Genomic DNA, 23,491 nt, shown 5'->3' with positions numbered 1-23,491 from the left:
CCGATGATCCTAGCGCCGAACGGACGGCACCTCCGCATTCAACACACGTACGGAGCAGCGACGTCTCCTCCTTTTTGATCCAGCAAGGGGGGAGGAGAGGTTGATGGAGATCCAGCAGCACGACGGCGTGGTGGTGGAAGTAGCGGGATTCCAATAGGCTTCGCCAAGCGCTGCGGGAGGAGGAAGATGTGTCACGGGAGGGAGAGGGAGGCGCTAGGGCTTGGGGTATTGCTGCCCTCCCCTTCCCCACATATATATAGGGGCAAGGGAGAGGGGGGGCGCAGCCTTGGCCCTTCCTCCAAGGAAGGGTGCGGCCAGGGAGGAGTCCATCCTCCCCAAGGCACCTAGGAGGTGCCTTCCCCCTTTAGGACTCTCCCTTTCTCTTATCTCTTGGCGCATGGGCCTCTTGGGGCTGGTGCCCTTGGCCCATATAGGCCAAGGCGCACACCCCTACAGCCCATGTGGCCCCCCGGGGCAGGTGGACCCCCGGACCCCTTTCGGCACTCCCGGTACAATACCGATAATGCGCGAAACTTTTCCGGCGACCAAAACAAGACTTCCCATATATAAATCATTACCTCCGGACCATTCTGGAACTCCTCGTGACGTCCGGGACTCCGAACAACTTTTCGGGTTACCGCATACTAATATCTCTACAACCCTAGCGTCACCGAACCTTAAGTGTGTAGACCCTACGGGTTCGGGAGACACGCATACATGACCGAGACGACTCTCCGGTCAATAACCAACAGCGGGATCTGGATACCCATGTTGGCTCCCACATGCTCCTCGATGATCTCATCGGATGAACCACGATGTCGAGGATTCAATCAATCCCGTATTCAATTCCCTTTGTCAATCGGTATGTTACTTGCCCGAGATTCGATCGTCGGTATCCCAATACCTCGTTCAATCTCGTTACCGGCAAGTCTCTTTACTCGTTCCGTAACGCGTGATCCCGTGGCTAACTCCTTAGTCACATTGAGCTCATTATGATGATGCATTACCGAGTGGGCCCAGAGATACCTCTCCGTCATACGGAGTGACAAATCCCAGTCTCGATTCGTACCAACCCAACAGACACTTTCGGAGATACCTGTAGTGTACCTTTATAGCCACCCAGTTACGTTGTGACGTTTGGTACACCCAAAGCATTCCTACGGTATCCGGGAGTTGCACAATGTCATGGTCTAAGGAAATGATACTTGACATTAGAAAAGCTCTTAGCAAACGAACTACACGATCTTGTGCTATGCTTAGGATTGGGTCTTGTCCATCACATCATTCTCCTAATGATGTGATCCTGTTATCAATCACATCCAATGTCCATGGTCAGGAAACCATAACCATCTATTGATCAACGAGCTAGTCAACTAGAGGCTTACTAGGGACATGTTGTGGTCTATGTATTCACACATGTATTACGGTTTCTAGTTAATACAATTATAGCATGAACAATAGACAATTATCATGAACAAGGAAATACAATAATAACCATTTTATTATTGCCTCTAGGGCATATTTCCAACAAGGTCATGTTTCCCCTCTAGCTATATGAGCAGATGCATGTAAAGGTTATGCAGTCAAAAAAAATATTCCCTCATGCAGATCAAAGAGAGTGTTTTAGGCATCTCATGGCTAACTTTCTCTGAAAAGTTCCAAGGAGATGTGTTTGGCAGAATGTGGCCAGCTGCTAGGGCATATAGGCCACACGTTTTTAACTACCACATGAATAAAATCCTAGCAGAAGCACCCGATGTGCATGAATATCTCTCAAGGTACCATAGCTTAAAATGGATGAGATGCATGTTTGGCCCCTCAATTAAATGTGATTACATCAATAATAATCTTGCCGAGTCTTTTATTGGTTGGATTAAAGATTACAAAGAGTTGCCACCTGATGAGCTAGCTGACACTCTTAGAGAGCTAGTCATGAAACTTCGTGAGAAAAGGAGAAAGATTGGAATGAAACTGAAAGGAAAAATTATTCCAGCCATCATCCAACAGATTTATAATAGGACAAGGGGACTTAAACATTTAAAAGTTGGGAAATCTGGAGTTGCAAGTTGTGAGGTGAGGGACACAAGTAAATACAACTTGCGACATGTTGTGAAAACTGACCAAAGCGAGTGCACGTGCTTGGAGTGGCAACACACAGGGAAGCCTTGTGAGCATGCACTTGCTTTCTTGCTGGATAGAAGAAACCCCAAATGGGAGGATCATGCGCATGACTATTTCTCTCTAGAGAAGTTTCGGGCAGCATATGCTGGAGAGGTTGAGCCATTGACAGATAGGTCTCAATGGCCACATGTACAATTTCCATTTGACATGGAGGCTCCATTAGACAAGAAAAGAGGTGTTGGAAGACCTAAAAAAAATAGGTACAAGAGCTTCCTCGAAGGTGGAGATGGTGGTCCTAAAAAGAAGAAAGAGCCAAAACAGCTAGGCAGCAAGAATAGATGCAAAAGATGCCACATTTTAGGCCACAGGCAGTCCACCTGTCCGTTGAATGGACCAAGGCCAAGGTACATGTAATGATCTATGTTTATTTTATCACTTGTAATGATCAATGTTTATTTCATCACTTACTATACTGTGTACTAACTTGTTTATGTGCAGGAAAAGAAAGAAGAGAGCACCAAGATATCCAGCTGATGATGATGCCTCGGCACCGGAACTTGAAGTGGCAGCCCAACAACCTGAAGTTGTTGTCACTCCCAATAGGCACATGATCACTATGCCACAAAGTCTTCAAGGCAGCCCCATTCCAGTGACAAGAAGGTAACATATCCACATACTATAGTAAATATCTAATTTTCCTTGCAAGTCTTACATTTTTCAATACATGCAGGATGTTGGCTATGGCGTTGGCTGATGAGGCAACACATGTAGCACCACAACTTGAAGTTGTTGTCACTCCCAATAGACACATGATCACTATGCCACATAGTCTTCAAGGCAGTCCCAATCCTGTGACAAGAAGGATGTTGGCTATGGCATTGGCTGATGAGGCATCGCAGCAACCTACCTCAACCGTGGAGGACACCATGATTGCATATGACATGGTCTCAAGCTCAAAAGCTAGAAAGTTGACCCCGAAGAGAAGGAAGTACTAGTGTTGTGTTTGATCTTCTCTATGCTTTTGGTTGTAATATCTATGGCAGCAACTATTGCCTTGTGCTTTTGGTTGTAACATGGCAGCAACTATTGCCTTATGCTTTTGGTTGTAATCGTGGCAGCAACTATTGCCTTGTGGTAGATGAGATATGGATATGTATGGACATGTTAAATGCTCTATCTTGCTATGTTCTCTTCATATTGTGTCATGGTATATGAATATGTCCATCTGCAAATATATGTTTGAATTTGGATATTATGTGCAAAAATTTGTTGAAAAGCCAAAAAACAGTCAGAATGCTGTCCAGATTGAGCCAGATTGCTGCCAAAATTTTGACTTTTTTTTCGAACCACCCAGAAAAAATTGAAAAAATTCCATAAAAACAAACATATAAGAGCGCCTAATCTGAGAAAGTTTCATCGAATTTGGATCAACGGTTGAACGGTTCCATGCTTTTCAATTACAGTTTAACTAGTTTGACCAAATTTTGACCGAAATTTGAAAGTTGTCAGAATAATTTCAAAAAAATACAGAAAATTGTTCATATATGCGTGACTAATCTGGGAAAGTTTCATCCAAGTCGGATGAACGGTTCACTGGTTCCATGCATTTCAACTAGTCTGAGCAATTTTTGACAAAAATTTGAGGAGGAACAACAAGGGAAGGAGAGACTGTACTAGTTGGGGCAGTGGTGGCTGGGTATGAGGTGCAGGAGGGGGCAGTGGCAGCAGGGCAGCAAGGCCGACCAGGAGCAGCAAGGGCCAGCGAGGAGCAGCAAGGCAAGGGCCGGCGAGGAGCAGTACAAACGTGCAGGAGAGAGGAGTGGAGCACGAGTTCAATCCTTCCTGTGTGTTATGTTTGGGTCAAACAGGTACAAAGGCATAATAGTCCTCTGTTTTGTTCACTTATCTTGTCTATTATTTATAAAGTTTGTTTTTGTGTTGATAAGTGGCAAAATATCAAAGTCCAAACAAAAGGGTGTCACTAGATCAATTATAAAGTAACGGGTGGCAAATTATCAAAGTCCAAAGAAAGAGGTGGCAAATTATCAAATCCCCCACCGTGAAGTGTAGCGTAGATCGAAAGAATCCAACCTGACGACACACGAACGTAGACGAATGGCGAAGAGATCCGAGCAAATCCACCAAAGATAGATCCGCCGGAGACACACCTTCACACGCCCACAGACAATAGTAGACGCACCACCAGAATAGGGATTGGGCGGGGAGAACCTTATCCATCTTCAGGGAGACGCCGCTGTCTCGTCTTCCTGATCAGGACACAAACCTAACAAATCTCGAAGACACATCTAAAAACGAAGCCCTCCCACCGGCAAAGGCCGGGATCCACCCCGCCCCCATGGCCCTAAGTCCACTGAAGATGAGGCAGACCGGCTGGTCGTCTATGTGTTCATACAGATAATAGTCAAAAGATTTTCTCATATACACAACCAATTTTTTCAACAGACTATCTATGCATAGAGATCGTCTATATTCTCGCTTGTGTATTTTAATATTATCTTGTAACTATCAATGCAACTACCATTTCAGCGGCTACTTTTTCACACGGTTTATAAATCGACATCACAAAATGGATTGCATGTGGGTGTTGAGATCCTCTGTAGGAATTGTATGCGCAGTACAAACAATGACGCGTTGGGTCGGGGCCAAACGACTGCGATCATAGCTACAGTTTAATTACAACAGAGGACATGGAGACCTCACATGCAGACACCAAGCATAGATCCGTCTGGACCATGGTTTAGCACAACATTTCTGGCTACATTTTATTGCAACCTATCATGTGAACTTACACTTTCTTCGGCGTTCAGGATTGGCATCAAACAAAATAGTCCACCGAACATCAGTAGGCTAACGAGTATTTTGATTGTGTGACATGTCATAAAGTTGCACAGTGCGACCATTCAATGATTGTATCGGCCTACTGTTCTGCCTGTAACTCTTCTCCAGAGGAGCCATCAAAGCAACAGCCTGCTCCTTTGTCATTTCTCTTATCTGCGAGACATCTCAAAGTATATGAATAAGTAACTCTTGTTGCGTAAACATAATGTGAAATTAAAATATACTATTTTCCATATTTGAGAAGATGGAATACCTCGCCAAGAATATTCCAGATCACATTCTCCGTGCATGGAGGTGCGGTGAGAGATCCAACATATCTGAAATACCTATCCTCATCCTGCATTAGTTCCTTCATATTCACCACTCCAACGGGGAGAGGGTCACCTTTCTCAGCTTTGCAGCCCTCCGCAGACAATTCAGCTAACTTATCCTTTATCTGTGAGTGCAACACAAATCAAAATATTGAAATGCATGTAGACCAAACATGCACAAAGTACTAAGTTCAAGTCCAATACATATTGATGGCAAATCAAATTACAAGTTGTAATCTTAGTTCTTGAACATGTGAGTGTTTCCTAGCTATCCACATAATACATACCCTTGTATTGAATGTATATAAACTACTCAATTAACTAATTAAGGGTCACTAGTCATTTCAATAATCTAGTGTTATAGTGACGCCAATTGGTTATAGTTTGGATTCTTACTTCCCGTGGTCAAAATGAACACATATATAAAGCATGAAAACAACATCCTGATACACTAACGGGAAACATCACCGCCTACTGAACTAAATCTAAAGCCACCACTCGTGTTATTTGAATCCTATCCTCAAGTTGATCATGATGGGGAATTGCAATGTGTAGTGTTCTACGGTGCGATAGTGACAGTAGCAGTCCATGCCTTTGTCTTATAAGGGTGATTTACCTGACAAAGGAAATGATCTGGTTTTCCGTGTCGATAAAGTATTGAAACAACAGTAATATTCCCATCATCTGTGTAGTGCACCATGTGGAGTTCCACGACAAATCTATAGGGGTAAGAGAGTGGTGCACACGGTTAGTACAACAAAAACTGAATGCTTCTCAATTCTCAATAGTGCACATGTGAACCTCTTGCCATTGATGGTATGCTCCGAGGGAGAGTGCCAATGCAATTGCTTCAATTTATACGTCTTTCCATCCACCATGACAGTCCCAACAGTGTCATTATATCGCAACTACATCAATCAGTTGGCCCAGTGATTTCATAATTAGCATTATTTTGAAGTAGGAGATTACATTTACGTAATAGAACATATATTTTTATGAACTTTTTATGATAGTCATTCTTACATTATAGAAAAGGCCACAATAGGATGAAGGTGGGGGTTCTTAATGTGTGTTATTTATTACTCCCTCCATCCGGAAATACTTGTCGAAGGCATGGATGTATCTAGACATATTTTAGTTCTAGATACATCCATTTCTATCCATTTCTTTGACAAGTATTTTTGAACAGAGGGAGGACAAGATACTAAGATGGTGGAGGTCAATGAAGTCATACGACCAAAACAACAAAGGAAAACAAGGCTAAAAAGGTCAGCTAAAGAAAAGAAAAAAGCAAACCAAGCAACTAATTGGAAAACAAAAAAATAAAGATAAGTGAGGTCAGGTATTGTTGTCCTTGTATTTATACATTTTATGTTCGGTGACATAAATAACCATTTGGTTAAGAGGGTCAGGGCAAACCGCAATGTTGAAGACGTTGTCAATCATTGTAGCATTTGTAGAAGTATAATATCTCTTTAGGGGCTCCATTCGTGGGTCGCGTACCACACAATCTCTCACGATGTTAATTGGAGACTGGTAGATTCCTTTTGCGCAAACCGTGAAATTAGGACTTAAGCTCCCCCAATGTTTCGGGCCAGTTCTCCCACTGTATCCAAAGCTCACGCCATTTGCTTTTAGTCGGAAAATATAGATAAGAAATCATGTGTCAACACAAAATTTTGTGCAAATTATACCAGCAATAGTAAAAACAAAGATGGCAAGGTTGTATGGAATGTTTTTTGTACAATGTTAGACTAATTCTGTATCTATGTCAATAGATACAGATTGCCGTGTCTCACCCTTCTGTAGCATACTGTCCATGTAGCGTATAACTTGTCCTCTATGAGTGGTACAAATATGTTCGGGAATTGGCTGGTGAGAGTTCATCATAGGCTAAAGGCTCAAATCCATGTGGGAATACGCGCTTTACCTTGGGCGATATGAAATTGTTGTGTTTTGACCGGACGAAAGTTCTAAAATGAACTGCAGATTATTTTCAATGGTACCAGATGGATATGTATGTGGTCCTATCTACAGTGCACAAAGGCTCGGACGACCACAGACAACCAATGGAGACGACATCATGTACTATATTGAACCAATTTGGATGGCGATTCGGCAATAAATCTAGTGAAGCATGAGACATCATGTAACTTACCGCTGTCTAATGTTTTAAGAATTTTAGCATTTTGTACCCGTATATAACACATTTAGATCTTAAAACTTTCCAATGAGTGAAGATTGCATGCATGAGTCGATGCAGAGCCCTGATCTTTTCACCTTCTTGAATTGTTATGGAGTACATCTGAATATATCTAGGAATTATTATAATCTGAATGACATGCATGGTGTTTTGTACTACATCTTTTATGAAAGATTGCATAGCTTTTCCACTTTTAAGCTCTGATATCCCCTTGAAGAGAAATATGAAAAATAGTAACGACTTGATAGTGAAGTGAACCAACCATAAGAAACCAAAACTATCTTCTAGACGGGACCTATAGAGGTTCTCCTTTCTTACATAGACAATCATGAAACAGTCACCCTTTTATCCAAATGCCGAACCTATACAAATGCCATCATAAATTAATGACTATGTGCATCGACCGATGAGGAGGCCGTGGGGTTTCCCTCTTTTTCAGAAAATAAAATAGAGCAGTTGAACGACAAAGCAGCTTATGAGCCAAATTGAGTGTCTAGAAACTAGAAAGGTTGAAATCATGGAGAACGGAAGACAAAACTCGTGCCAGAGCCGCATGCATGCAGGACATAGAACACATACCAGTGTCGCACGCATGGGTCACAAGAAAACACATGCACAACAGTGCAACAGCAACACAGACTGCACTTCTCTCGGATGTCACCACCATCGTTCTCTTTGAGAAAATTTAAGCTCCAACGCATAGAGGTGCAGGAAAATATAGAAGGAACTGTGCTCGAGCTACAGAGAGAACTGCACAAAGCACACACATATATACATAGCGCGACTTGCGGTTGATGGTATACTATTCTGCTACAGCTCGCGCCGGTCTGCTTCGTGCATCCAGAGCGGCTGGAGGTCGACGCCATCATTAAACTCTCGGAAAACTCTAGTGCGGCGGCGCTGTGGTGTGATGTGACGGCCGGAGAAGGTAGATGGATCGATAGGGACGAATTGAGCTGCAGGCCAGCCATCTGATACGTCCGGCGGATCTTGACTCGGTGGCTCCCTCGGCCGAACGACCGTCACACGCACTATAGTAAGTACAACTACCATTATGGGACGGAGGGAGAGTAGTATAGTAGTATAGGAGTGTATACAAATGGTAAACACATGAGATCGGTCGGGGGCCGGACCGGACCGGACCGGCGGGGAGCGTCATCTCGTTCCCTTTCGCCGTCGACATATGGTTTGTCGTTGTGGGCGAGGACAGCGCGCGCGACGGCGACGGCCTGCCGATGCGGCAAGGCGGCCAGACGCTAGAGAAGAACGGGTCGGACGGATCACGGGTGTGGCAAAAGATACACGTACAGGGCCGGGTCTCCGAGACCTGTAATGACGGCTCTGCTGCAATAATCTCGTACGGTGCCAGCAACTGCCAGTGCTTGCAGCGCTCAACAGCGGCCGCATGATCGATTCAAAATGTCAGTAGGAATCGCGAGAAGCCCGATCTCGGTTCTACACATTATTGAAGTCTTTGAGCTATGGGTGGATCTTCTGGATGTCAACCTCGCTGCCGTTGCCGGGGACGGAATTGTTTGAATAGATTGCAAAAAACCATCATATTTGTGAACCCTAAATCACAAAGGGTAGCGCTAAAACTCAGTCGACTGAGTTTTAGTGAAATCCCAGTCGACCAGCCTAGGCATTAGATTTTGTTTCACTACTTTAAGATGTGTGCACCGATGGTGTTTTGTCGAAATCACTAATTAAAGAGTACTGGTTGCAAAGATTATTCCAACTCCCCTGGTTGCGACAAGTGGCGCACATGCAGCGCGCCACTTATCGCAACTTGAGAGTTTTTCCTTTTTTCGTAGATCCGTTTATTCAAAACGTTTTATCTCTCAAACCGTGCGTCCAAATCTCAAACCGCTTTCATCATTGGATTCCTCGCGTTGAGATTTTCAAAACTAGATCCCATGTTGATAGGTTTTGACAAACTTTCTTTTAACGAAAAAAATCAGACAAAAAAACCGGAGGAAAAAATCGAACCGGGAGCACGGGTTTTTTTCCCTTTCTGAAAGAGGCACGCCCGTGCCTCTCACGAAATCACAAAGTGTGCCTCTCACGGAAGAGAAAAAAAGAGAAAACACGTTTTTTTCCGTTTTCGAGGAGGCACGGCCGTGACTCTCATGAAAGCACAACCGTGCCTTTTGCGGAAACAAAACCGTGACACTCGCGAAAGAAAAAAAAACGCGTTTTTTTCCTTTCCGAGAGGCACAGCCGTGACTCTCGCGAAAGCACAGCCCTGCCTCTCGCAAAAGAAAAAAAAACAGAAAACGCGTTTTTTTCGTTTCCGAGAGGCACGGCCGTCACTCTCGCTAAAGCACAACCGTGTCTCTCGTGGAAGCAAAACCGCGACTCTCGCGAAAGGAAAAAAAATAGAAAACACGTTTTTTTCCGTTTTCGAGAGGCACGGCCGTGACTCTCGCGAAAGCACACCCGTGCCTCTCGTGAAAGCAAAACCATGACTCTCGCGAAAGAAAAAAAATAGAAAACGTGTTTTTTTCGTTTTCGAGAGGCAAAACCGTGACTCTCGCGAAAGCAAAACCGTGTCTCTCGTGGAAGCAAAACCGTGACTGTCGCGGAAGGGAAAAAAATAAAACATATTTTTTCGCGCAAATTTTTTTTCCCAAATTTTTTGTTGAAAAGGTAAGGAAGACCGGTAGAAACCAAAACATCGAAAAAAGTTTAAAAAGCCGAAAACACGTGCGAAAAAAAATCCGGAGAGAGCGTCCAGAGAGCGACACGTGGCGAATGGCTGAGAGCGCGCCAAGTGGCGCCGATCATTGTGAGACTCCCGAAGAAGTGCTCGTTAACTAGTTGCTCTCGTGTTTTGTGAACAGCCAACGTACTATGACGTTTCGTATTGGGCTGCTTTCTTTTGTCTTCGTTTTTTTCTGTCGGGGTGAGGCTTGCTTGCGTGGTGGGCTGCCCAGGGGTTGGAGCCTTTTTCATTGTCTGTCGGTTTTTCTGTTCATTTGTTTGTTGGTCTGCCATTTTTTCTCTCTGTTTTTCATTTTTTGTTACTCCTTTTGTATATGTTTGATTTTCAAAAAAACTAACGCCCACACGTGTGGCATCTTGTACATCGCCCATACGCCTTCATCACCATTCATTTTGCCACGTATGAATAGATGACATCAACAGGAATCTTTTTGATTTTCGGCTTAAAAATGTTTTATCTCATACTTAAAAATTAAATTAAAAATCCGTTTCACCATTAAATCTGTCTCGACGAAATCTTCAAAATTAGACCCCATGTTGATATGTTTCGACGATTTTTTTCTTCCAAAAGTTGCCATGGTGTTTACACTGTAGTTGCCATAATGCTTAAACTAAAGTTGCCATGTGGCAATTTTAGTTTGTAGAGCATGGCAATTTTAGTTTTTTGATGATGACAATTCTAGTACTTTGACCATGAAAATTATTTTTTGTATGAACCATGGCAATTTTAAGTGCATGTATCATGACAATTTTAGTTTATGGTTCATGTCAAGTCTAGTTTCTTAATTCCCCGTTTTATAATATGTCAAAATTTACTTTTAAATGTAGAAGAAAATAGTTGAAACATATCATGGCAACTTCAATGTAAACATCATGGCAATTCATGTGCAATAGACATGGCAACTTTGACCCCCAAAAAAGTTCGTCGAAATATATCTCGTCGCGAGGGATTTAATGGTGAAAACGGATCTTCAATCGGATTTTTCATTTAAGAGATAAAACATTTTAAAAACTGAAAATCCAAAAAGATTTCCACATGCATGCATGCGGTGACGTGGCGTAGTCTGTGTGTTATAAGGCGTGCGGGCGGGTTTGGCTCACACCACACGTGTGGGCATTAGCGTTGTCCTTCAGTTTCCCTTCTTTTTTCCTTCTTTATGTGTTTTGTGCTCTTCCTCATTTATTTATTTAGTTATATGTTGTTTCCTCTTTTTATTTTTTTTATTTTATCCTGTTTTGATAATTTGTTCATGTTTTATTTTTTTGGTATTCTTTATATTTCTATTGCACTAGCTTTCATTGTATGCTTTTTGCATGGTCCTTTTCATTGTATGTAACATGAGTTGTGTGAGTGTCTATAACGCAACCTATAATTACACGTGTCACAAATCCGTCTGTAACTACAAGAAATACAACACCGCTGTAACTTGAGGAGGTTGGGGTGAGGGATTTTGTCTAGTTGCATGTCCACCACTAGAGCTGCAATTGCACGTACAGCAACGTGCGTGCAACTGCAAGGGGTACGACGTGACTGCAACTGGAGGGAATGGATGTTGACCAGTTGCATGTCCACCACTAGAGTTGCAACGGCATGTTTTGCAACCCGCTTGCAGTCGCAAGGGATACAATACGATTGGAACTGGAGGGGGGGGGGGTGCCGACTAGGTGCATGTCCAGGACAAGAGTTGCAACTGCACGTGCCGCAACCCGCCTGCAACTGTAGGGGGGATGTCGACCAGTTGCATATCCACCACTAGAATTGCAACTGCATGCATCACAACCCGCCTACAACTACAAGGGTTAAAACGCGACTGCAACTGGAGGAGGAGGGATGTCGGCTAGTTGCATGTCCACCACTAGAGTTGCAACCGCACATGTTGCAACCCACTTGCCGCTGCAATGCGCACAACACGACTGCAACTAGAGTGAGAGAGGCCAGTTGCATGTCCACCACTAGAGTTGCAACTACACATGTCGCAACCCAGCTGCACCTGCAAGGGATACAACGCGATTGCAACTGGAGGGTGAGGGGTCCAGTTGCATTCCACCACTAGAGTTGTAACTGCACGTGTCACAACCCACCTGCAACTGTAACGGGTACAACGTGACTGCAATTGGATGATGAGGGGGCCAGCTGCATGTCCACCACTAGAGTTTGCAACTACAAGTGTTGCAATCCGCCAGCAATTGCAAGGGTACAATGCGACTTCAACTGAAGGGGGGAGGAATTGCATGTCCATCACTAGAGTTGCAACTACACCTGATGCGATCACCCTAGGTAATATTGTTGTTTCACCATTGGTGCTAAATATGATACCTTCGAAACGAGACTCTGATAGTGAGGAAAATACATCAAAATATATTGTGCCTGCTTTACGTCAAAGGAAGGTGTTGCATTCAACAAATCAAAGAAGTATATTAGGCTCCATGCCTTGCTCACGAAATATCCAAGGAAGTCAGAAACAAGACATTTTATTCAGGGGTCCAAGTATTGGTGAGATGCCTATTGAGCTAATTCCTTTATATGAAGTGGAGCCTTGTTTTAAAACTCCATGCAACTACTTGTACAACTCTAATCAGGAAAGCAAGCTTACGTGAAGGTCAAAGTCTCCTAGTTTTTAGTTTTGTCCCAGTCGTATCCTAGTTGGATGCGTTTTTGTTCTTGTTGAGTCCGGTTTGTGATTCTGTTAGTTACGGGCTTAGCCTAGGTGCCTGCGTGTGCCTATAAATAAAGGCCATATGGCCATGTAAAAGTTAGGTTTTAGTTGATGGACTTGTGATTGCTTGTGTTCCGGCGACTTGATTTCCAGGGCACTAGTTAGTTCGGTTCTTGACCTGCAAGGATCGATCTCATCTCTTTTCCTTCCGTCTGTTGCTGCTTAGTTCTCATCTGCTAATTATCCCGCTGCCGCCGCCGCCGCCACTGATCATCATTAGCATAATCCATCCATCTAGTCTAGCTCTAGTACTACTACACCACGTTCACTACTTCTGATCCATCTAGTCCAAGTTCTTCCACACGTACACATCTCTACACATATATATCTCTGTTTGCTCTAGTACATCTGCTTCCGATCAAGTATATTCTGCTAGCTCTTTGCGCCGGTGAAAGATCAGGGCCACTCCAAAAATCGTCTCAACGCTACTTGAGGCGTATCAGCTGGTATTAGAGAGCGCCAGGTTTATCACTGTGTGCCATGTCTGTTAGAATTAATGGGCTAGGCCCATAGCAATTTCTGAAATCTCAAAGCCCATGTATAAAACGGCAAGTGGTGGTGCTAAGTTTAGTCCCACCTTGGAAGTTGAAGAAGAGTTGGACCTCTTTATATAGTGAGTTCTCTCCACCACTCTAAGTGGTGTGTGAGAAGAGAAAGGGAAAACCACACGTGCGCGCTCGCCTCGCCTGGCCGGGCCGTGGCGAGGCGAGGCGTACATGCGCGTGAATGGTCCGCCGAAATTCGGTCCGTCTCCTTGCAGGAGCGCAGCTTCCTTTTGCCGTTTTATTTTTATGTCTTGGCAGACAAGTTTTTGATTTCTTGTCCGGTAAGTATACGAATTAGAAACCGAGTCGGTTTGAGATTGTGGTCGCGACACAATACCGCCTCTGGTCCTAATATATATACAGCTACCGGCTGCGGCCAGAGACACACCGAAAAACACCTAGGGTTTTGCCTCAACTCACAACTTGCGCCGCCATCGTAGTCTACTCCATCCCAAACGCCGGCGTGCCTCGGCGCGTGGGAGAGCAGGTCTCCGGAACCGTTCGTCTTTGCGATCCTGCACCGGGAGAGGACGAATTAGGTTTTTGGGAAGCGCTGTGCGCGACTGCTCAAATTCGTCATCATGGGTCGTCTTCCGTCCAAGTCGGGCGGTGCTACTCATCGTCGTATTCATCGCCGTCAGCAGCAGAGCGTCGCCAACATCGTCATCAACACTGTCGCACCCATAATAGCTAACGATCAGTACGTCCAACGTCCTCTGTTCATGTCTGTTTCTACAGCTATTGTTACGTGTTTGCTGCTGTTATGCATGTCTTGCTGTTCTTCTAGTTTGCTAGATTATTGCATGCTAGTATCTCTTCTAGTCATGAATTATTTACTGGAATTAATCATGAACTTGCCTAATATTCCAACAATCCAAAAACCTAATTATAGGCAATTTCCTGAGTTAACTATGGCTGGATTCGCTGATGCACTGAGGCCGGATAAGTTTACCGGTGTGCACTTTAAGAGGTGGCAGGTGAAGACCACGCTCTGGCTTACTGCTCTGAAAGTTTTTGATGAATTTTGTGAGGAACATGGTATTATTCATGAGAGGACGCCTCCCTATTCACCTCAATCAAATGGAGTGGCCGAGAGGAAAAACCGCACATTGACTGACTTGGTGAATGCCATGTTAGACACTGCTGGTTTATCTATGGCATGGTGGGGGGAGGCTCTATTGACTTCATGTCATGTCCTGAATAGAGTTCCCAACAATAGTAAAGAGAAAACCCCTTATGAGGAGTGGGTTGGGAGAAAACCATCACTTTCTTATTTGCGCACTTGGGGATGTTTGGCAAAGGTCAATATTCCTATTCCTAAGAAACGCAAACTTGGACCAAAGACAGTGGATTGTGTCTTTCTAGGGTATGCTCAACGGAGCATTGCTTATAGGTTTTTAGTGGTAAAATCTGAAGTACCTGATATGCATGTTGATACTATAATGGAATCTCGTGATGCAACATTTTTTGAGAACATATTTCCTATGAAAGATATGCATAGCATTGCTAGATTTTCTTCTGAGATAATTCCTGAATCTAGTACAACTGATGAATATTTCGAACAATCACATGAGGAAGTCCTTGAGAAGGATAACAATGAAGTTCCTAGAAGGAACAAGAGACAAAGGATTGCAAAATCCTTTGGTGATGATTTCATTGTATACCTTGTGGACGACACACCCAAGACGATTGCAGAAGCATATGCATCTCCGGATGTAGATGATTGGAAAGAAGCTGTTCATAATGGGATGGACTCAATTCTTTCTAATGGAACTTGGGAACTAACTGATAGACCATATGGTTGTAAACCTGTGGGCCGTAAGTGGGTGTTCAAAAGAAGCTAAAGCCTGATGGTACTATTGATAAGTACAAGGCGCGGCTAGTGGCCAAGGGCTACACTCAGAAAGAAGGCGAAGATTACTTTGACACCTATTCACCCGTTGCTAGAATGACCACCATTCGAGTGTTACTTTCCTTGACTGCCTCTTATGGTCTTATCATTCATCAAATGGATGTAAAGACATCTTTTCTCAATGGAGAGTTGCAAGAGGAGATCTATATGGATCAGCCTGACGGGTTTGTGGTAAAGGGTGAAGAGAGAAAGGTGTGCAAGTTGTTAAAATCTTTGTATGGTCTGAAACAGGCACCTAAGCAATGGCATGAGAAGTTTGAAAGAACTCTGACTTCTGCAGGATTTGTCTTTAACGAGGCTGATAGGTGTGTTTACTATCGCCATGGTGGGGGCAATAGTGTCATATTATGTTTGTATGTCGACGACATACTGATCTTTGGTACAAACATTAATGCAATTAATGAGGTCAAGTCTTTTCTATCAAAAAGTTTTGACATGAAAGATCTGGGAGAAGCCGATGTAATTCTAAACATCAAACTTATTAAGGATGAGAGTGGGATTACATTAACGCAATCCCACTATGTTGAGAAGGTCTTGAACCGATTCGGTTTTATGGATAGCAAGCCTTCTCCAACACCTTATGATCCCAGCGTGACACTCAGAAAGAACAAGAAAAAAACAAGAGATCAATTAAGATACTCTCAAATTGTCGGTTCACTCATGTACTTAGCTAGCGCTACAAGACCAGATATCTCTTTTGCTGTGAGCAAACTGAGTAGGTTCATGTCCAACCCGGGTGATGATCATTGGCATGCACTAGAAAGGGTCTTGCGCTATCTGAGAGGTACTATGAGTTACGGAATTACTTATTCAGGGCATCCTGCTGTGCTAGAAGGATATAGTGATTCAAATTGGATCTCCGATGTTGATGTACTTTACGCAACAAGTGGGTATGTATTTACTCATGGTGGTGGCGCAGTGTCATGGAGGTCTTGCAAGCAAACCATATTGACGAGGTCAACTATGGAAGCAGAATTAACTGCTTTGGACACAGCTACTGTTGAGGCAGAATGGCTGCGTGAGCTCTTGATGGACTTGCCGGTTGTTAAAAAACCTGTACCGGCTATTCTTATGAATTGTGATAACCAAACGGTTATCACTAAAGTGAACAATTCTAAAGATAATGCAAAGTCATCAAGACACGTGAAAAGACGTTTGAAGTCTGTCAGGAAGTTGAGAAACTCCGGAGTAATAACTGTTACATATATACAAACAGACAAAAACCTGGCAGATCCCTTTACAAAGGGACTATCACGAAATGTGATAGATATTGCATCGAGGGAGATGGGTATGAGACCCATAGATGTTACACCATAGTAGTAACCCAACCTTTCTGATCGGAGATCCCGTGAATTAGGATCTGGGAAGAACAAGCTATTGGTTAACTGAGGAGAGTAATAACTTATGATCGTCTCCAAGTGAAGATGCAAAACTCTCAGAGCTGTAAGGCTCAGATCTGTAAGGCAGGTTGGCAACATGCCTTAATGTGGTTCTATTGGCTATAATTAGCAAAGATGCTGTCCTACAGAGCAGTCTTGAAAGAACACACCTATATGAGTTCTGACTGTAAACGTCGCAGTCTATGAGATTTGGGTGATCTCTAGTAAGATCACGAAGAGACCAGGGAGTATGACGTATAAGCTCCAAACCGCGGGGTAGCCTACTGGCGGTCAGGTACTGGTTAAGACTTTGAGTGAAACCTGTTCACACAAAACTAGCAATTCAAGGCATAGTCCATTGTCAAGTTGTGAATGGATGTAGCTTAACGTTCTAGGCAGAAGTTCAACTTAACAGTCTCTGCTGAAACACTGGTATATTAAACAAGTGGTGAGAGAAGGCAAATCTCTAAATGGGTATTTGAGATCTGGTGGGGGATTGTTAGAATTAATGGGCTAGGCCCATAGCAATTTCTGAAATATCAAAGCCCATGTGTAAAATGGCAAGTGGTGGTGCTAAGTTTAGTCCCACCTTGGAAGTTGAAGAAGAGTTGGACCTCTTTATATAGTGGGTTCTCTCCACCACTCTAAGTGGTGTGTGAGAAGAGAAAGGGAAAACCACACGCGCGCGCTCGCTCGCCTCGCCGGGCCGGGCCGGGCCGTGGCGAGGCGAGGCGAGGCGAGGCGGCGCGTGCATGCGACATGCGCGTGAATGGTCCGCCGAAATCCGGTCCGTCTCCTTGCAGGAGCGCAGCTTCCTTTTGCCGTTTTATTTTTATGTCTTGGCAGACAAGTTTTTGATTTCTTGTCCGGTAAGTATACGAATTAGAAACCGCGTCGGTTTGGGATTGTGGTCGCGACACAATACCGCCTCTGGTCCTAATATATATACAGCTACCGGCTGCGGCCAGAGACACACCGAAAAACACCTAGGGTTTTGCCTCATCTCACAACTTGCGCCGCCATCGTAGTCTACTCCATCCCAAACGCCGGCGTGCCTCGGCGCGTGGGAGAGCAGGTCTCCGGAACCGTTCGTCTTTGCGATCCTGCACCGGGAGAGGACGAATTAGGTTTTTGGGAAGCGCTGTGCGCGACTGCTCAAATTCGTCATCACGGGTCGTCTTCCGTCCAAGTCGGGCGGTGCTACTCATCGTCGTATTCATCGCCGTCAGCAGCAGATCGTCGCCAACATCGTCATCAACACTGTCGCACCCATAATAGCTAACGATCAGTACGTCCAACATCCTCTGTTCATGTCTCTTTCTACAGCTATTGTTACGTGTTTGCTGCTGTTATGCATGTCTTGCTGTTCTTCTAGTTTGCTAGATTATTGCATGCTAGTATCTCTTCTAGTCATGAATTATTTACTGGAATTAATCATGAACTTGCCTAATATTCCAACAATGTCAACCGCAAGCAAGCGTGACGAGGATGACGGGCCGCCGCAATATGGTCCCGATCTGGACCCAGGTGTTCGTGCTATGTTCAAGGCTACATACCAGCACTCCGACAACCGCATGAAGGCCCTCGACGAGACGGTGACCGACGGGTTCCAGGCCATGCAAGCAGCCCTCCATCGCCTAGAGGCAAGGGCAGCCGGCGCAGCTGCTCCAGCGAGGGAACAACATGCCCTGCAGCAGCGAGCACCTCGACATGTTCGTGACGCGGACTTTGCCAACAACGACAATGATGCTGAGTCCGAGGATTGTTCTGATGCTCGCGGCGACTTGCCTCGCCGACCACGACAGGATGCTCGTCCCCGTGATGATGGACCAAGACGGCGCCGCGATGAGGACGGGGACGGAGGTATTGGTAGAATAAAAATTACTATACCTTCATTCACAGGCAAGGCCGGTCCTGAGGAGTACCTTGAGTGGGAGATGCGTGTGGAGCAGATTTTTGATAACCACCGTTACTCCGAGGAGCGGAAGATTCATTTTGCTTCTCTTGAATGTTCAGGTTATGCATTAATTTGGTGGGATCAACTCAACCGCAATGACGCACCACCAGAATCGTGGCGTGATATGAAGCGTACAATGCGTGCTCGCTTTGTGCCAGCTTATTTTCAGAAGGAGCAACACACAAAGCTTTGACGTCTTGTTCAAGGAGCCATGACGGTGGATGAGTTTTACCAACGAATGCAAGTTCTGATGATCAGAACTAATGTGCATGAGTCTGATGATGCAACAATGACACGCTTCTTTGAGGGTCTGAATGAGGATATACGTGACCGTGTTGATTTGATGCAGTATAATGATATGCAAGAGCTTCTTCATCAAGCGGAGCGTGCCGAACAGTGGGTCAAAGCCAAGCAAGTTTCCAAAGGCCGCACCAATTTCAGCATGGGGCGACGTTCCTATTCGCATGACGATGATAATGTCAAGCCAGCTTCATCCTATAGGTCAGCTGCTACCGATCACAAGGAGATGAGCAAAGAATCTATGGCCGCGAGCAAAGTGGCTTCAAGGGCTGATTCAAGTGCGCAGTCTGCTATGCGTACTAGTGAGATTGTTTGTTACACATGTGGAGGTAGGGGACACAAACGCATTGATTGTCCGAATAAGAAGAGAGTGCTCCTTGTTAATGATGGATATGTTTCCGAAGACAAAACTGACTCAGAGTCTGATGAGCCCAAGGAAGGGGAAAGTGAATCTAATCCTATCATGTGCTATCATTTAGATTATGATGACCTGCCATGCATCATGGTGCAGCGAGGTAAAGAGGATCAAATTCCAAGTTCGGGACAGCGGTGAAATTTTTTCCAGTTATAATGCAAGATCAAAAACAAGTGTTGCAAGTTGATTATTGATGGAGGGAGCTACACCAACAACATAAGCAAGCGTGTGGTGGATGCTTTAGGACTGAAGGCATGGCCACATCCGTAGCCACATTGCATTGAGTGGTTGTACAACTGCGGACGTTTGAAGGTGACTCACAAGGTACGCGTAAAGTTCAATATTGGTACGTATTACGATGAGGTGATTTGCGATGTTGTGCCAATGGATGTGTGTCAGTTGCTATTGGGTCGTCCGTGGCAATATGATCGCACTGCTATACATGAGGGGAGGTCTAACACTTATGTGTTCTGAGATGTTGGCATCAAAAGGGTGCTGCAACCTATGGGTAACAATGCTATCAAGATTGATCATGTGTTTGCTGTACGAAAGGAGCCTTTGAAGACCGCCCCGAAACCGAGGACGGTTTCGCTTGAAGGGGGAGAGGATGATGCGATCACCCTAGGTAATATTGTTGTTTCACCATTGGTGCTAAATAAGATACCTTCGAAACGAGACTCTGATAGTCACTAGTAGAAAACAGGGCTTTCGTTCGGGCATGGCAAGCCCATTAGTCCCGGTTCAGTCACGATCCGGGACCCATGGGGGCATTCGTCCCGGTTCGTGAGCCCAGGGGGCCGGCCGGGGCCTCGTGGGCATTGGTCCCGGTTCGTATGGACCCATTTGTCCCGGTTCTAGGCATGAACCGGGACCAATGGTCCTCGCTCCTGGCCCACAACCATTGGTCCCGGTTCGTGGCTCGAACCGGGACAGAAGGCCGAGCTTTAGTCCCGGTTTCTACCACGAACCGGGACAAATGAGTTGCCTATATATACCCCATCGCCACAGCAGAGCACTCCACAGTGCTCTGTTTTTTCTAGCCGGCGAGGGGAGGGCATTTGGGTGCTCTAGCTCACCTCCTATGCACATGAGGTGTTCGATGAAATGTCTGAGCCACACTAGTTAATCTTTCTCCTCTCGAAACTCGACCTCCGAGCTCCATTTTCCCCGAGATTTGTCTAGGTTTAGCGGTCCGTCACGTCCCGTCCCCGTCTTCACCGCCGTCGATCGCCCGCGCCGATCTCGTCGCCAGCACCACCGTGGTGAGCCTCTTGTTCTTATCTTCTTTCTGAAAGAAAAAAAATTCTTACTTTAGATAGATACTTGTCTAATTTTGTTACTTTTATTATTCCTTCTTATTACATAGTGCGATGGTTTTGGTATCCGCCCCCGTCGGCCCTCGTCCTGTCTATGATTCGGATGTGGTATATATTATCTTTTTATAACTATTTGGTTCATTTATTGTTTATGACAAATATGCCGACCAACGTGACATAGATTTTATTTATCTAGGAGGTGGTTGAACCGGAAATTCGGATTTTTTTTATTGTCGAGAGGTTAAATTTAGTTGAAGAAGAAAACAATTACTTGAAGGAAAAAATAAAAAAAAATTGAGGAGGAGAAGATGATATTGGAGTTGCATGTTGCGGATGTCGTCGATGATCACAAGATCAAGATGGATGCAATGCGCTTGAAGATTATAAAGATTAGAAAATATGCCATTCATATCGAGGCTTGGTATCATTATGCCGTTGGATCAATTGTTACCTTGGTTGCGATTATGATCGCATTTGTTTTCGCATTGAAATGTTTTACATAGTTTCAATGTAGGGTTTAATTAATTAGATGCTCTGGAGAGCTATATGTTGTTAGATGAGAACTATGTATTGTTGGAAATATGCCCTAGAGGCAATAATAAATGGTTATTATAATATTTCTTTGTTCATGGTAATTGTCTATTATTCATGCTATAATTGTATTGTCTGGAAATCGTGATACATGTGTGAATACATAGACCACAACCTGTCCCTAGTAAGCCTCTAGTTGACTAGCTCGTTGATCAACAGATAGTCACGGTTTCCTGACTATGGACATTGGATGTCATTGATAACGGGATCACATCATTAGGAGAATGATGTGATGGACAAGACCCAATCCTAAGCATAGCATAAAAGATCGTGTAGTTTCGTTTGCTAGAGCTTTTCCAATGTCAAGTATCTTTTCCTTAGACCATGAGATCGTGCAACTCTCGGATACCGTAGGAGTGCTTTGGGTATGCCAAACGTCACAACGTAACTGGGTGACTATAAAGGTGCACTACGGGTATCTCCGAAAGTGTCTGTTGGGTTGGCACGGATCGAGACTGGGATTTGTCACTCCGTATGACGGAGAGGTATCTCTGGGCCCACTCGGTAATGCATCATCATAATGAGCTCAATGTGACTAAGGCGTTAGTCACGGGATCATGCGTTGCGGTACGAGTAAACAGACTTGCCGGTAACGAGATTGAACAAGGTATTGGGATACCGACGATCGAATCTCGGGCAAGTAACATACCGATTGACAAAGGGAATTGTATACGGGATTGATTGAATCCTCGACACCGTGGTTCATCCGATGAGATCATCGTGGAACATGTGGGAGCCAACATGGGTATCCAGATCCCGCTGTTGGTTATTGACCGGAGAGGCGTCTCGGTCATGTCTGCATGCCTCCCGAACCCGTAGGGTCTACACACTTAAGGTCCGGTGATGCTAGGGTTGTAGAGATATATGTATGCGGAAACCCGAAAGTTGTTTAGAGTCCCGGACGTCACGAGAGGTTCCGGAATGGTCCGGAGGTGAAGAATTATATATAGGAAGTCCAGTTTCGGCCACCGGGAAAGTTTCGGGGGTTATCGGTATTGTACCGGGACCACCGGAAGGGTCCCGGGGGTCCATCGGGTGGGGCCACCTGTCCCGGAGGGCCCCGTGGGCTGAAAGTGGAAGGGAACCAGCCCCTAGTGGGCTGGGGCGCCCCCCTTGGGCCTCCCCCCATGCGCCTAGGGTTGGGAACCCTAGGGGGGGGGGGGAGTTCCCCCTTGCCTTGGGGGGCAAGGCACACCTTCCCCCCCACTTGGCCGCCGCCCCCCCTTGGATCTGATCTCCAGGGCCGGCGCCCCCCAGGGGGCCTATATAAAGGGGGGGGGGGAGGGAGGGCAGCACACAACAGCCTTGGGCGCCTCCCTCCTCCCCTGCAACACCTCTCTCTCTCTCGTAGAAGCTCGGCGAAGCCCTGCACGAGACCCGCTACATCCACCACCACGCCGTCGTGCTGCTGGATCTCCATCAACCTCTCCTTCCCCCTTGCTGGATCAAGAAGGAGGAGACGTCGCTGCACCGTACGTGTGTTGAACACGGAGGTGCCGTCCGTTCGGCACTCGGTCATCGGTGATTTGGATCACGGCGAGTACGACTCCGTCATCCACGTTCATTGGAACGCTTCCGCTCGCGATCTACAAGGGTATGTAGATGCACTCCCTTCCCCTCGTTGCTAGTACACTCCATAGATGCATCTTGGTGAACGTAGGAAATTTTTTAAAATTATGCTACGATTCCCAACAGTGGCATCATGAGCCAGGCCTATGCGTAGTTACTATGCACGAGTAGAACACAAAGCAGTTGTGGGCGTTGAGTTTGCCAATTCTTCTTGCCGCTACTAGTCGTTTCTTGTTTCGGCGGCATTGTAGGATGAAGCGGCTTGGACCGACCTTACACGTACGCTTACGTGAGACAGGTTCCACCGACTGACATGCACTAGTTGCATAAGGTGGCTAGCGGGTATCTGTCTCTCCTACTTTAGTCGGAACAGATTCGATGAAAAGGGTCCTTATGAAGGGTAAATAGAAATTGGCAAATCACGTTGTGGTCATACGTAGGTAAGAAATCGTTCTTGGTAGAAACCTACAAACCACGTAAAAACTTGCAACAACAATTAGAGGACGTCTAACTTGTTTTTGCAGCAAGTGCTATGTGATGTGATATGGCTAGAAGATGTGATGAATGATATG

The 23,491-nt window shown here is 45.1% G+C and overlaps 1 protein-coding gene across 1 annotated transcript; it reads right to left on the bottom strand.

The window, feature by feature from the left end:
• Nucleotides 1-4,989: 4,989 nt before the first annotated feature.
• On the bottom strand, nt 4,990-8,215 carry LOC109738073 (alpha carbonic anhydrase 1, chloroplastic-like). The gene is made up of 6 exons (XM_020297178.2): nt 8,074-8,215; nt 6,711-6,922; nt 6,093-6,199; nt 5,908-6,010; nt 5,234-5,416; nt 4,990-5,133 (listed from the first exon to the last, which is right to left on the bottom strand). Exons 1-6 carry the CDS (start codon nt 8,159-8,161, stop codon nt 4,990-4,992), a joined length of 837 nt encoding a protein of 278 aa, XP_020152767.1. The 5' UTR covers nt 8,162-8,215.
• Between the last annotated feature and the right edge of the window lie 15,276 nt (nt 8,216-23,491).

This window comes from Aegilops tauschii, chromosome 5 (genome assembly GCF_002575655.3).
Source record: "Aegilops tauschii subsp. strangulata cultivar AL8/78 chromosome 5, Aet v6.0, whole genome shotgun sequence".
In the NCBI taxonomy this organism is placed as follows: Eukaryota; Viridiplantae; Streptophyta; class Magnoliopsida; order Poales; family Poaceae; genus Aegilops; species Aegilops tauschii.
The sequence above is the reverse complement of the archived record's forward strand: the minus strand, read 5'-3'. Positions and strand labels throughout refer to the sequence as shown.